This window comes from Adiantum capillus-veneris, chromosome 1 (assembly GCF_014529385.1).
Source record: "Adiantum capillus-veneris isolate H3 chromosome 1, ASM1452938v2, whole genome shotgun sequence".
NCBI lineage: Eukaryota > Viridiplantae > Streptophyta > Polypodiopsida > Polypodiales > Pteridaceae > Adiantum > Adiantum capillus-veneris.
Window position 1 is genome coordinate 25,043,678 of NC_140931.1, and position 14,598 is coordinate 25,058,275.

General features: G+C 44.1%; 1 protein-coding gene across 2 annotated transcripts in view; it reads left to right on the forward strand.

Annotated features, from left to right (window-relative positions):
* The window catches only part of LOC147464431 (1-acyl-sn-glycerol-3-phosphate acyltransferase PLS1-like), a 145,551-nt gene that overhangs the window by 54,361 nt on the left and 76,592 nt on the right, over window positions 1-14,598 (forward strand). The window contains exons 3-7 of one of the 2 annotated variants that reach the window (XM_086514925.1): window positions 2,918-2,957; window positions 3,969-4,042; window positions 4,177-4,236; window positions 4,364-4,441; window positions 4,527-4,706. In XM_086514925.1, the coding sequence (XP_086371051.1) occupies window positions 2,918-2,957; window positions 3,969-4,042; window positions 4,177-4,236; window positions 4,364-4,441; window positions 4,527-4,706 (432 nt within the window). The remainder of the gene's footprint in view (window positions 1-2,917; window positions 2,958-3,968; window positions 4,043-4,176; window positions 4,237-4,363; window positions 4,442-4,526; window positions 4,707-14,598) is intronic. The other variant, XM_086514934.1, reaches the window with a different exon arrangement.

The window sequence follows — 14,598 nt, forward strand, 5'->3', positions numbered from 1 at the left end:
GTACAAATCAGTGGTGGGACATGTACGCACTCCAGAAGGGGTATCTGATTTAGTTCACTCTACTATTGGAGTGAAACAAGGTTGCCCATTGTCTCCTACTCTATTCGGTATGTATGTGGATGAGGTGTCTGAGTACATTGACAGAAAGGGTGACAGGGGTGCCCAGCTGGCAAGGACGTGGATCCCATTGCTGCTTTATGCTGATGATATTGTACTGATATCTGACTCACCAGAAGGTATGCAACGACATCTGGACGCACTACGCAGTTTTGCAGAGGATAGTGGCCTGGGTGTAAACCTAGGTAAAACAAAGGTTATGGTGTTTAACACCACACCGCAATGGGTCAGGAGACCAGTACCTACTTTCAAATATGGTCAGGAGATTGTGGAGTATACAGATGCATACACTTACCTGGGGGTAGTCTTCACTGGGCCGAGTTTTTCTTTGAGAAGAGCAGCAGAGACTAGACTAACTAGAGCCGGTGCGGCTCTGGGAGGAATGGAGAGGATGTGTTCACAAGTTCAGTTCCAAGAACCTAGGACAAAGTTATGGCTCTTTGATACTTTGGTAGCCTCTACTATGTTATATGGGGTGCAGGTTTGGGGACCTTCTATAGGCCAGGATGGGTGGAGGCGTATGGAGAAGCCCCTGGTATCTATGATCTCTCGGCTGATTAGAGCCAAGGTTTCTGTACCGCATGATATCATTCGAGCGGAATTAGCTGCCCCCCCTATGGAGATTGAGGCGCTCACAAGATCAGTCTCCTTAGTACACAGTCTATGGGATACTACCAGAGACAGATATGCCAGGGTGGCTCTAGAGTCCTCCAGACAATTAGCTTTTAATGGGGATACATCATGCTGGTATGCTCAGATGACATCATGGTTTTAGACACATGGTTTCACCATGGATAGGTTGCCTCCTTTTCAATACTCTCTTCAGGCACCCTTGAGGTCTGTGACACGGGTTGAGATTAATAGACTCATCCGTCAGGATTTGATCCAGCTAGACACGAGAAGGACATGGATAGAGCCGTTACAAGAGTTGGGCACAAAGATGGCTTTCTATAGAGAGCATCTTCTCCACCTCACGGGGGATGGGTTTGTGATTCGACCTAGCTATATGGACACGCATCTTTCGCATGGTTTGCGGTGTGCCATTGGCCAGATACGCACGTCCTCACATCAGCTCGAGATTGAGATTGGCAGATTCAGAAGGACACCGACAGATAACAGAATATGCCGCTTATGCCATCTAGAGCCAGAGACAGAAGTACATTACATATGTCATTGCACAGTGTACTATGAGATACGAGGTCGTTTTCACTGTCTATTCAGAGAAGGTTTTGGGCCTCTATCTAGGGTCATGAGTTATGAGGATCAAAGATGTCTTGGGATTTATCTACTTGAGTTACACAAGCATAGAGGAACCTTACTAAGGAGAGGTGGAGAGACATCCCTAGAGACAGATCACAGATTTCTTTACACTAGATACTGTACACCCAGAAGAACAGATAGAGGAGCAACCAGCGACGGTGGAGAGGTCTACCCGCACTACTGGCATTCTCATAGACCGAGCATTGGAGCTAGGGAGATCTAGACGACCCCGAGGGAGGAGAGGAGCTACACAATTTCGAAGGAGGCTACGGCAAAGGATTCAAGCCATACTCTTTCGTCGTCCAGAGTGCAGATGAAGATGGATCTCTACTCCCCTCCCATATTGTCTTCACATTGTACTGCTTAGTTTAGGATCCCGCAGTATTTATATTTTGTTATCCTAGTTTAATTTATTTTGTTAATCTGACTTTGTATCAGATACACCGCATTGTAACTTTCTGGTCTCATAGGTCACTTTGGCCTTTTGAAGACGTTAATATAACATTTCATTTCATTTCTCTCTCTCATTGTGCTCAATTCAGTTTCTTTCAAGTGAAGTAAAGTGACCTTGTGTTTGTGCAAAGTACTAGATCTGAGCTAAAATCCTAAACCCTTCCGCTGCACCAGACATTGGTATCAGAGCTCTAGTTAGCTTTGCAAAATCAAGGGAAGAATCAAGAAACGCAGAAGAACCAAGAACCCAAGGAACCTCTCCCAAATTTTCTCTCTCTCTCTCTCTCTCTCTCTCTCTCTCTCTCTCTCTAGAGTGAAAGCTGAAGGCTTTGGGGAGATTGCTGTTTGGAGGGAAGAGCCTATATAAGAGTTTTTTTAGAAAAGATACTTGGCACATACAATGGCAGTTACATAGCATGGAAGATAAGAGTACTCGGACTTGCAATGAGTTCAAACTTGTACAAACATATTTTAAATACCCAAGTGGAGGCGCTAACAGTGGCAGTTCAGGGCCATCGAGCTCTCGTGCAGGAGCATCCCACTCAATTTTCCTCTTTTCTCTCCCTTCACTCTCTTGTTGAGTTCAATTTATATCAAGTTGTGCAGGACAGATTTCTTCAATCACTAGTCCAAAGTGTTTACTTTGTGTGACTTATTCTAACTAAAGATTTGTCTCGAAGTTATACAAGGGTTTTTCTGCACCTTGGTTTAAGTCTTCGTTGCATGCTGTTGGATTTTGGTGTTATAAAATTACAGCTCATCATGACTTTCTCTAGAGCATCCATATAGCGTGTTGTTGAAAAACAACTATTGCCCCCTCCCTTTGATTGTAGGGTTGGCCACCCACATTCTTTTATTTGGTGTTATATGTTGGGGTTTTGGATCCTATGTTAAGGTCCCAAGAATATTTCGTTTAACTTGTTTCTGACACACGCACATGCTTGAACTTGCACACACACAAAATACGTCACAAGCATTCATTAATAAGTTTTTTAGGGCGTTTGTGGTTTTGCTTAAAATATGAGATTGCATTCATTGAAAGTCCTCTAAAGCTTGATTTTAATATGCTTGCATTCTTTTTTGGCAGATTCGAGTGTTTGTAGACTCAGAACCATGGAGCCATTTTGGTACGTTGTTTCCAAGTTAACAGGCAAATTCATAAATCTTTTATCCAAGGTGTATGTTTTCATGGTTTCGATAGTTCTTTTTGAAAGAGCCAATATCTAATGGGACAAGAATGAGGGAGAGGTAGGGACAAGTCACGAGCAACGCTGTGAGCACATTTCCCTACATACCTACACATATATTTAGCAGCATAATGCATTGAATTTTTATTGACACTTCAAATGTTTTGGAAATATGCTCGAATGATTGGAATGTTTTGTTGTGACTTTCTCACTAAGAAAATTGACAGTGAGAAGCACTTTTAGTGTACTTGCTTTCTTTGTGTTTGTGGGGGGGGGTATAGATTTACCCTTATGTGATAGCCATGCATAGAAGAGTCGTTGGTAGTCCTTGTTTCTTGTTATTTACTGTGATCAAATCGTACGGAACATTTTAGAGGCGAGTGCAGTTTGAACGGAGCCCTGGTTTGTCTTGTCATTGTGTTTAAGTAGTCCTATTAAAATGGGAAAAAAGATGATCACGCCTTAAAAATTTGAGGACTTGTCCCTTGTGATTGGACTGCAACTTCATGAATGAGTAAAGATGTGTAGGTGCGTTTTGTGAAAGGAGTGCACTTGTCTTACCATGTCCAATTCTCTGACACTAACATGTGCCTCGGGACCCGATTCCTCTTCATCCATGGCAGGTGATTTAGGGTGCTGATTTGACCTGTGGAGCAGCTAGATAGCGTTTAGCACTTAGGGTTTGGAAATTCAATTTCTCTGAGAAGGTCCTACTGAAATTTGTCATGGCTATCGACTAATGTGTTTCGTGTCATTAGGGCTTGTTTATGCATGTGAGCAATTTAAAACAAACATTTGTGCATCTGAGAAAGATGAGAGTCTTGAGATGGTAATAAAGTGGAAGAAAGAGTTGCGACCCTTGATGTAAGGCTTAAACAAAATCGTTCACAGTAAGACTTTGCTCTTTCATAGTAAGACTTTACTCAGTTCTCTTTTTCTTTGGCACCTCAGGTAAAGAACATGCTCTTGTTATATCTAATCATCGAAGTGACTTGGATTGGCTCTTTGGCTGGGTGTTAGCACAGGTTCATCCTCCTTTTTCTGATTTTATTTAATGGCCTTGTCAGCTGTTTGACACTCTTGGTGCCTGATATAGTGGTTGAAACCTGCAAACTGAGACAAAAATAACATTGTTTATGAATCTTTTTATTTATTTCAGCGTGTAGGTTGCTTGGGTAGCACCCGGGCTGTCATGAAAAAGTCGACAAAATATCTACCGGTCCGCTCTGATACATAACCTCTCAATTTTATTTTTTCATTTAATGGTCACTTTGTGAGCTTGCCACTGCCAAGGAGGGTTTCTATCTAGTCATAGCTCTACTTTAACTTTGCAAGTCGACTTTCAGGTAATGGGATGGTCTATGTGGTTCTCTGAGTACATATTTCTTGAACGGAGCTGGGTAAAGGATGAAGAAACTTTGAAGGTGAGCAGACAGTCAAAGGTGGTTGCATCTTTGCGAATATAATTACAACAGAAATGTTTCAATTCTTTATATTTTTTGCATGCAGTCTAGCTTCAAGAGCTTAAAGGGTTTCCCCCAACCTTTTTGGTTGGCACTGTTTGTTGAAGGCACTCGTTTTACTGAAGCTAAGCTACGTCAAGCCCAAGAATTTGCTGCTTCGTCAGGATTTCCAAGCCCCAGAAATGTGTTGATACCACGAACAAAGGCAATTTTTCAACAGCTGAAGGCATTTCTTGTTACAGTGTTTGAACTTTTATTCTAGTCAGCTTTCTCAGTCGTGCACACTTAATGTTTTCTCTTAACATGAGTATCTAGTTGTTTGCTTGGTATTATGAGATAGAAAGCTGATGTTTGAGTAAGCAATGTTTTTGGGATCTGCGCTGATAGGAGAAGACCCTATGTAGACAGGGAGGGAAACATATGGAGCAAATAAACAAAGGAAGCAGAGTTTCATTTGAAGGTCGGCTGCTACATGGGCCTATCAGGTTGTTAGGGATTGGACTAATGTATGGGCATCACTCTTTCATTTCTCAACTTAGGTCCCTTCAGCTTTATATCAAGTACTAGATGTACCATGAGCTTCCTTAACCTAGCGGTTTGATTTTGTGAAGGTTGTGTTCTGGTTGTGGGACATGACTACCAAGCTACTCTCAAAAGAGAGCCGAGTTTTGGCAGAAGATTGTGGATGTATTGCCTATTGCGGATTCGTGGATTATTGGGGGAGATTTCAACAATGTAGAGACTTCTGAGGATTGGCGGGCAGTTCAGCTCCCTTCTCTGTCGTTTGTTACGCCACGTGAGAGAGATGCTTGGGACAGATTTCTTTTTGCAGTTTTTGGTACAAATGCTTGGCACGTCCCATTCTTGACTCGCACTTCGCAGTCATTGGAGTTTTCGTGGGGTTTCAGGAGGCAGTAAGGTCGCTTACTGGAGCGATTAGATGGATTTTACGTCAACGCTTGGGCATCACCCATGGTGGGACAATCACAATTTGGCCTACTCTAGTTAGAACCGGCCCGCAGGGCGGTAGACTGTAGCTTTCACCCGATTCTTTAGTCGAAAAACTTTACTTGAACTTGCGACACAAAGGAGCTTCATGAATAAACATGTGACTGAATTAACACTTCACACAAAGCATGGTGTGGTAGTTAGAGCGCTAACAAGCAGACAACGACACCTTGTTGGCCCCAAAGACTGGCGCCCCTTCGGTATTTCTTTATCCTTATTAACTTGGGAGAAAACCTGCAAATTCCTACCGGCTGTCCCGGCTTTACTGGGCTGAAATCGGCCTACTCTAGCCCGATTTCAGCAGCATAACCACAATAGGAGGCCTCATAGACAAAATCCCCATGCAAAAGGTGACTTTCCCGGTGCATACGGACACTTTCCCAAACCTGGTGAGAATCTGAAGCACGCTGAATTCTCTGTTTTCTGCCCTGAAAACGCACCAGATCACCTATACAGTGACCCCAATGCTTCCCCGAAGCTCATGAAGGTATCAGGGATCGATTAAGGTCAAAACCCTAAACCTGCAAAAATACAAAGCAGGCTGTATTTGTCTATTTTGGGCTCCGTTTCACGTGCCGGTTGCATCCGTAGCAAGCCCTCCCGCACTTGTAGGGCCACTTGCCCTTTGAATCGGACAAGATTTCTTGCGTGAAATCTTTTCGAATTCACATGTACCTGCGCGGAATTTGCTCGGGGGATTAGAAACTAGCTAATCCAGTACCTGTGCAAGAGGCTCTTGCCTCGGCAGTCGCGCATGAACCCACATAACTGTACATACAGATGAAAAGACCTCGAGCTGGGCATCATGTTTCTGTATTCAGAGGGGGAGAGGTGTGTGCGGGAGCGAGTCATCACGCTACATAAGACAAGGGAGAAGGCAAGCTTTCCATTAAAGCTGTGAAACTTGCACCCACTACTCACCCACACACTGTAGGCACTTAATGAGCCAAAATCAGCTCCTCTCACAAAAATGGGCAGCCCCTCTTCATGCTGGCTTGGAAGTTTTGCTTTGGAGTCGCCAAGTGTCCACTTTGCCTCTTTTGAGTTAATCCTAGTACCCACCGGCTTATTAAGTGGAGCAAGGGGCCTAAATGACTTTGAACTGAGCCTAGCCAACCTTTTACTACTCAGATTTCGGAGCCGATTGGCTCGACCAACTCATGGCGACCTACCCTTCTCGACTACGGGTGAAACTCTCGGTCGTTGGCCGTTTCACACCGGCCACACAATGTATGGCCATTTGTGACGTCAAAAAGAAGGTCTCAAAAATTAAAGAAAAACCAAGGGAAAGAAACCAACAACTGAGGTTGTGGCAACCGTGACACTTGCCACAACGAGTGACATAATCCCTCTTGAAATCGCAAATGTCCTGGATTGCAAGCTCAATATACATGCCACAAATGATTTAGTGTGATTAGCACTCTTTTATCATCACATGTATCCGCAGGAAAGGTAATGACAGATAGATACAAATGACTTAATGAGACCTTCATACTTTTGTCATTTCCATCTATCATAGAAGTGAACATTGTACCATAAACACTTGAAGAGCGATGTACACTTCTATTGCACTGAATCATTTCCCCTCTTGTGAACACGTTGAGTTGGGACATACATAGGTTGTAACCCAAGGGCCTCAAGGTAAAGCTGCAATACATACGGTGACTCTAGCAGTTCACACTCTACCATCCACTTTGCATCCATAGGTGGATAGTCTTGAACTTCATCAAATAGCGTCGTGCAACTTTCCCCTTAACTTTTCTTTCCTTATGTGCCAAAATCTGCTCAGGTACCAAGATCTCATCAAGTTCCTTAACTTCTGGCTTGTGTTCATCTGGCATATCTTCTGGCACATCACCCACAAAGGGTCTTAGAAGACTCGCGTGAAATGCATTATGAATGCCAAGCAATTTTAGCCTATAAGCAACATCACTGATCTTCTCAAGTACTTGAAAAGGCACATAGTAACGCATGCTGAGCTTCGGAAACAACTTTTCCTTGCCCTTCATCTTTCTTTAGCCTCGCCTTAGCAAACCGTAGAAGTACCCACTCACCAGGTGAAAACAACAATGCACGACGGTGACGATCAACAACCCTTTTCTATTTTGCCTGAGCCTCTCCAAGGCAAGCTTGATCTTCTTATACATTTCATCCATACTCTCAACATAAGGATCTGCTTCGAAAGTTTTGTCCTTTGTGTGCAAAATGGGGGGAACCTTTTTGCTACCCTCAACAATCTCAAAAGGTGCCTTGCCTGTTGACGAATGCACCTTATTGTTGTACGCATACTCAAGCATGGGTAGATACTGTTCCTACTCGCCCTTTTTATCTGACACATAACATTTCAGCAGATCTAAGACAATAGAATTAACCTCTTCTGAGTGTCCATCAATTTGTGGATGAAATGAGGAGGAAAACTTGAGCGTGGTGCCCATGTTTTCAAACAAGCCTCTCCAAAATAAGCTCGTCATACGAGGATCACGATCACTGACAATAGACTGTGGCAAACCATAGTACTTGAACACATTGTACATAAACAATCGTGCCAACTGGTTAGATTTTATCTTCTTCTTATAGGAATAAAATGGGCTTGCTTGCCGAACCTGCATATATTGGTCCATATACCATCATTCCCTGTCAGCGTTCTTGGAAGATCAAAGATAAAATCCATAGCAATGCTTTCCCATGGCTTATTTGGAATAGGCAGTGGCTGTAATATTGGAATAGACAGTGGCTGTAATATTGGAATAGGCAGTGGCTGTAATAACCCTTGTGCCTTTCGTCTGCCAAACTTGACCTTTTAACAATTACGCATGTTTGCACAAAGGCATCCACATGTAACAAACTTGGGCGCCCCAAGTCTAAGATCTGTCGCGACACGAGAGAGAGACTCACTTCAAACACTTTAATTATTCTTCAAATTCAAACAACTCGAGACGACACGGCCCGGCGTAGTTCCGTGCCCAAAGGTATTGGCCCCAAAGTCTTGCGCCCCCTTTCGGTATTTCTTTTTATATTAATCTTGAAGCAAAGCGCAATCCCGCGGGTACTTGCTCTTAGACTCTGCGTCCAGATGCTCTGAGAAGTGAGGCCTCAAGGGCTTATTTATTCTTACAAGGGGTGCTAAAAGCAGAGCCCCAAAAGCTTTCAAACTCAAGACCAGTAAGTTTCCCAAAAGCAACTTGGTCTAAAAACTGCCAAAAAAGCACGAGCGCAAATTACGGAAATCTGTACAGGCTGCCACGTCAGCAGTTCAACGCAAAATCCGACGTTCGTACAACTGCCACGTCAGCATGGTGGCTATCTCAGATTGCCCATCTGTCTATGGGTGGAAAGAGGACGAGAACTGCAATCGCGTGCCAATGTTCTCCCAAATAGCTCGCCAAAACAAACTCGTAAATCGGACATCTCTATCGGAGACAATTGTCTCAGGCATGCCATGTAGTATAAATATCTGAGAAACAAACAGTCGTGCTAAATGATCAGGCTTGCCTGTCTTCTTTATTGGAACAAAGTGAGCTTGCTTGCTAAATCTGTCGACGACAGTCCAAATGCCATCATGCCCACTTTGAGTCTTGGGGAGATAAAAAATGAAATCCATTGCGATGCTCTCCCATGGTCTAGTGGGAAAGTGGAAAGGCTGTAGTAGTCCCTGTGCCTTATGCCTGTTAAACTAGACCTTTTTGCATACTAAACAATTGCGAACATAATCATCCATATCCTTCTTGAGTCTCGGCCAAAAGAAGTAACGTTCGAGACCCTTCAAAGTGGTGTCGATGTTGCGATGACCCGTAAAACGCGGACAATGGCAACCTTTTCCCTCAAATGCTGTGTAACACACAACATCGTCTTCTTAATCAAATAGCCATCGTGTAAGGCGTAGCCTGGAACTGTCACCCCATTCTAAATGCGGGTATACACGTTCGCAAAATCAGGATATGTGGCGTATTGATCAATCATATCCTCGAAGCTTCGATGGTGAATCGCCGAAATAGCCGATACAAGGTGCTTTCTAGATGAAGCATCTGCCCCCACCATGTTTTTATGTCCCTGAACATGGACAATTTGAAAGTGAAACTGTGACAGGATGTTGCTGCTTGTCTGATAGTTGCTTCTGTGACAAGAAGTAGCGTAAACTCTCATGGTCCGTAAAAACAGTAAAATTGGCTCCGAGTAAATAGTGTCGCCGACCACTGAGTAAGAGCATGGATACCTGCCAAAAGATCTTTCTCATAAATCTGTGCTACTAGCTCTGGTCGTGAAAACATCTTGCTTTCATAGGCAATCACATGGCCGTCTTGCATCAAAACTGTGGCCAAACTGCGATCCCAATCGTCATAGTAGACCTCAAAAGGTTTCTGTGGATCTGGCAAGGTCAGGACTGGGCCAATACTCTTTTAGTATCTGAAATTCAGTCACTTCAGTCGATCCCCACGAAAAAGGAACTCGACTTTGAGTCAGCACATGGAGAGGTGAAGCGATCTCTGCAAACTTCTTAATGAAACGCTTGTAAGAAGAACACAAGCCCAAAAAGCTTTGAACTTCATGAACATTCTTCAAGTCAGGCCAATCGCGTATAGTTTCAATTTTGGCCGGGTCCATTTGTACTCCGGCTTCTGAGACTATATGTCCCAGAAAACGTGTCTCCGGTTCGAAGAATTCACTCTTCTTTGCATTGATTACCAATTTATGTTGTTGCAATTCTTGAAAGACTAGAAGAAGATGATGTCTATGGTTGTCGTCGTTTTTGGAGAAAACAATGATGTTGTCGAAGAAAGTTTTGACAAAAGATCAGTGCTCTTGAAAAATTCTGTCCATCATTCTATTGAATGTCGTTGGAGCATTGGTAAGCCCAAAAGGCATCACCAAAAACTCGTATAGCCCAAAGGTAGTCCGAAAGGGTGTCTTGTAGACATCTCCCTGAGCAATGCGGATCAAATGATATCCGCTCTTCAAATCAATCCTGCTAAAACAAGAGGATCCCTGTACTCTGTCGAGAATATCGTCGATCCTCGGAATTGGGAATGTGTTCTTGATGGTGATTTTGTTGAGAGCTCTGTAATTGATACACATTCTCCAAGACCCGTCTTTCTTCAATACTAACAAAACCGGAGAGTAGTAAGGTGATGTGCTAGGTTGTATGAGACCCTTTTCTAGTAGTTCTTTGACTTGGTTCATGATCTCTTCGTTCTGAGCTTGGTTAACTCTGTAAGGTGGCCGGTCCGGTGGGGAACTTCCTGGAATCAAATCAATAGTATGATCTTCAAGCCGAAATGGAGGTAACTCGCCTGGCAGGCCTTCTGAGAAACAGTCAGCGTGTTCGTGCAAAAAATCTTGACGTTCTTTATCCAAGATAGACATATTATTTTTGTGTTCATCATTTAACTCTTTCAAGTAGATCGAGTAAACAAAAAGACTGGTTTTAATTATTTTAGAAATGGCCGAAGCCGATACAATAGGGACTTACTTGCCCTTCAATTTCAAATCAAGTACAACTTTTCTGCCCTTTTCTGTAGTCGAAGTCGCTTTCTTATCCTGATAGTTCACCACGACATTGTTCTTGTGGTACCAAGGGATTCGTAGGAGGACGTCACGCCCTTCCCAGGGCATGATGTAGAAGTACTCGTGCCCTAAATACCCCTGACAATGCAAACGAAGTTTGCCAATGACAGGTATAATGGCAACATCTTGTCCGAGCGCCGCTAGAAGTGCCTTTGCCGGTGGTCCCATCCTGTCGGGCGTAATTTCCAATCAAGCCTCCAATTCAGGAGAAATGAAGTTGGCCTTGGCTCCTCCATCAAAGAAGATTAGGGCTTCGAGATCTTTCACTTTGCCCCAAGCACGGCAAAGTTCTATACTTTCATCTGTAAGGCATGGATCAATTTCAATGCTATCGGGTACCTGTCCTGCTTTCATCTTTCCTTTCCTGCCACGCTCTTTTACTGCTCTCGAACTCTCGTGCTGTACTCTAGTGTTCATCTATTGCCCCTTGTTGGGACATCGTGCCAAGATATGTCCAGGCACACCACAACCAAAACACTTCCTCTCTTTCAGATATTCCGTATTTTGCTCATCAGTGAGCTGGGGTCGTGAAGTTTTCTTTTGAAATTTCTTTTGCGTTCTTGTTTGGTTGCTCATCGATCTTTGTCCTGTCCGTTGATTCAAGTTTTCATCTCTGAGGTACGTCAAATCGCCCGAATGTATGGAGAATCCCCTCTTTGCATGAGCCATCAATTGTTGTATGGACTCGGATTTCTGCTCAAGGCAATGATCTCTGGTTTCCTTGGGTAGGCCACAACAGAATCGTTCAATCTGTTCTTTGAAAGTGACCTTCTTGAAAGAAGATGTCGGGAGAAAAGAATCCCAAAATCTTTCACAGTAAGATTCCAGTGTGTCACCCTTGGTCATTCTGAGTTGATTTGAAGCGGTGCGCACATCTCATTCGTACTCTTGGGTCAACCAAGAAGAATGAAGAGCCTTTTAAACTTGAGCCACTTTGTAAGGGCTTGTTTCCTCAGTAAAAGGATAGACCACCAAGTACTTTGAGTAACGTCCTCCAGAGAAGGCAATATCAAATTGCTGTATGACGGCCAAAGCCTTGGGCGCATAACGATACCTCGAAAAGGTTTCAAATTTCACAGATTGCCCGCCTTCCTTGAATTCCTTGGTCTTCTTGCCTTTGCGGTCGAGGAAATCATATTGGTTGGCTCTATAAAAATGCTGCTTCTTTGAGTAAAAAGGTTGTTCATCGGAGTCGGAGTTGTCAGAAGTGCTTGACTCCTCTGTCGAACTGTCAGGAGCATATCGATATCTGCTCTTCCTTGACTTTTTCTTGTTCGTTCCAAATCTTTGGTTCTTACTACGCTTTTTCCCCTTTCTGTTCTTCTCACTTGAGTCGGAAGAGGAAGAGTTGTCACTATTGTCAGAAGATGAAGAGAAACTAGATGGTTCCTGGAAACGTATACGCTTCTTCTTCTTCTGCTTCCGAGCTTTTTCAAAAGAAGATTGACTGCCCAAGAAACCGGGGTAGTCGTTCTTCTTATGCTTCTTTCGTTGATTCTTCGATAAGTTTCGCTCTCAGAAACTGAGTAATCTGGGTTTGGACGACTTCCTGCAGTTCTTGTTCTGTGTACATTCTCGGAGTAGAAGGCTTCTTGAGGGCCGGTTTGATGTGGGGTTTTGTGGCTTTTTGCCACTTGGTGTGCACATCCGCCATGGTTTGCTGGGACAAAAATTTTGCAAATTCTGGATCCTCAGTAATCTGCAGCATCTGCTTTGTGAACTCGTCAACCTGTTGTTGACGCTTCATCTCCAAGAGCTGGTGTTTTGTAGGCCGAGGTGGCCCGTACTCCTGCTCCTTTGAATCCCGTGTGTTGTCGTGAGAATCCATGAGTGCCGCGAAGAAAGGATCGGATTTTCTGGTAGAAGAGAAATCTGCCGTGCTCTGATACCATTGTAACAAACTTGGACGCCCCAAGTCTGGGATCTCTCACGACACGAGAGAGAGACTCACCTTAAACACTTTAAATATTTTTCAAATTCAAACAACTCGAAACGACACGGCCTGACGTAGTTCCGTGCCCAGAGGTATTGGCCCCAAAGTCTGGTGCCCCTTTCGGTATTTCTTTTTTATATTAATCTTGAAGCAAAGTACAATCCGGTGGGTACTTGCTCTCAGACTCTGCGTCCAAATGCTCTGAGAAGTGAGGCCCCAAGGCTTATTTATTCTTACAAGGGGTGCTAAAAACAGAGTCCCAAAAGCTTTCAAACTGCGCAAAATTCGGCGTGTACTGCAAAATTCGGAGTCCGTACAATTGCCAGGTCAGTATGGTCTGGGAGTGTGTGTCAGGGTAGTCTGCCACTTCAACGGTTTGTGACACCACCTCTCTCCTCAAAGTAGGCCAATAAAAGAATGTCTCAACCGCTTTCACTGTCGCATCTATACCAAGATGCCCTGCATACTGTGGGATATGGCTTTCTACCCATAGTCACAAGGGACGCATTTGGGGACGGAAAATGGGGGACGGGGCTCAAATGGATTCTTAGTGTAAAAAAGAGGGTGGCGGGACGGCAAGTGGGGACGGGAAGCCCAAAAATGGGCGTCCCTTGTGACTATGTTTCTACCATAACCTTATGTCGCAATGGTCTAGTGATACATAATCTGCAATGCATCATCATAAAACCATCCTTGAGGAGGTAGTGTTCATGGCATTGCCCATCTTGCAACTGTTCAAAGGTCCTTGCAATATCTTCATCAATAGCATACTGTTCCTTCATGTCATCAAGCTCATGATAATAAGGAATTAACACAGCTGAAATCTGTGGCTTTTTGGATAACGCATCAGCCACAACATTCTTCTTGCCTTCCACATGTAGAATCTCGGAGTGGAACATAGAGAGAATGTCTGCCCATTGCATATGCTTTTCGGATAACTTTGACTGTGTCGAGAAGGATCGCAAGGTCTGATGATCTGTTTGGACAACAGAATCAGCACCTAAGAGGTAGTGCTTCTAGCTAGAAAGCGCATGAATCACGGCCAGTAGCTCTTTCTCATAAATTTGCATAGTCTTTTCTGGCCCTTGCAAGATTTTGCTTTCGCACGCTACTACCCGACCATCTTTTTTTTTTTTGAGAAAAAGATCCTTCTATTAGTTAATGAAAACTGCCCATAGGGCTACAACCACCTCTGCAAGAGAGGGCTACAACAAAACATGATGGGGAGACTCTCCCAATGAAAGAACAACATATATACAATGAGGCTAAATCAAGAGATGGGAGGAGGGAAGAGCCACACAGGTGGACGGTAGTGCCATGTGAGCACACCCTGGACAATGGTGTAGGAAGGCCCAGGGCGCCAGAGTCGAAGGAAAGCCTCGCGGCGCTCCCGCATGCGATCGGAGCTGCCTTGTAGTCCCTCAAGCTGTCCTCTGAGAGTATGGATCAGCTCTAGCCAAAAGTCACGAACAGTCTCTGCTGGTGGCACAGAGCGAGCCTCAAAAATGCGGAAACAGCGGGCCCGCCAGATGAACCCGAGTGTCAGGCCACTGATGAGCTCCCAACACTCCTCTCTCTCACTGCACCACTGGTGTGGAGTAAGCTGTGTAGCAGG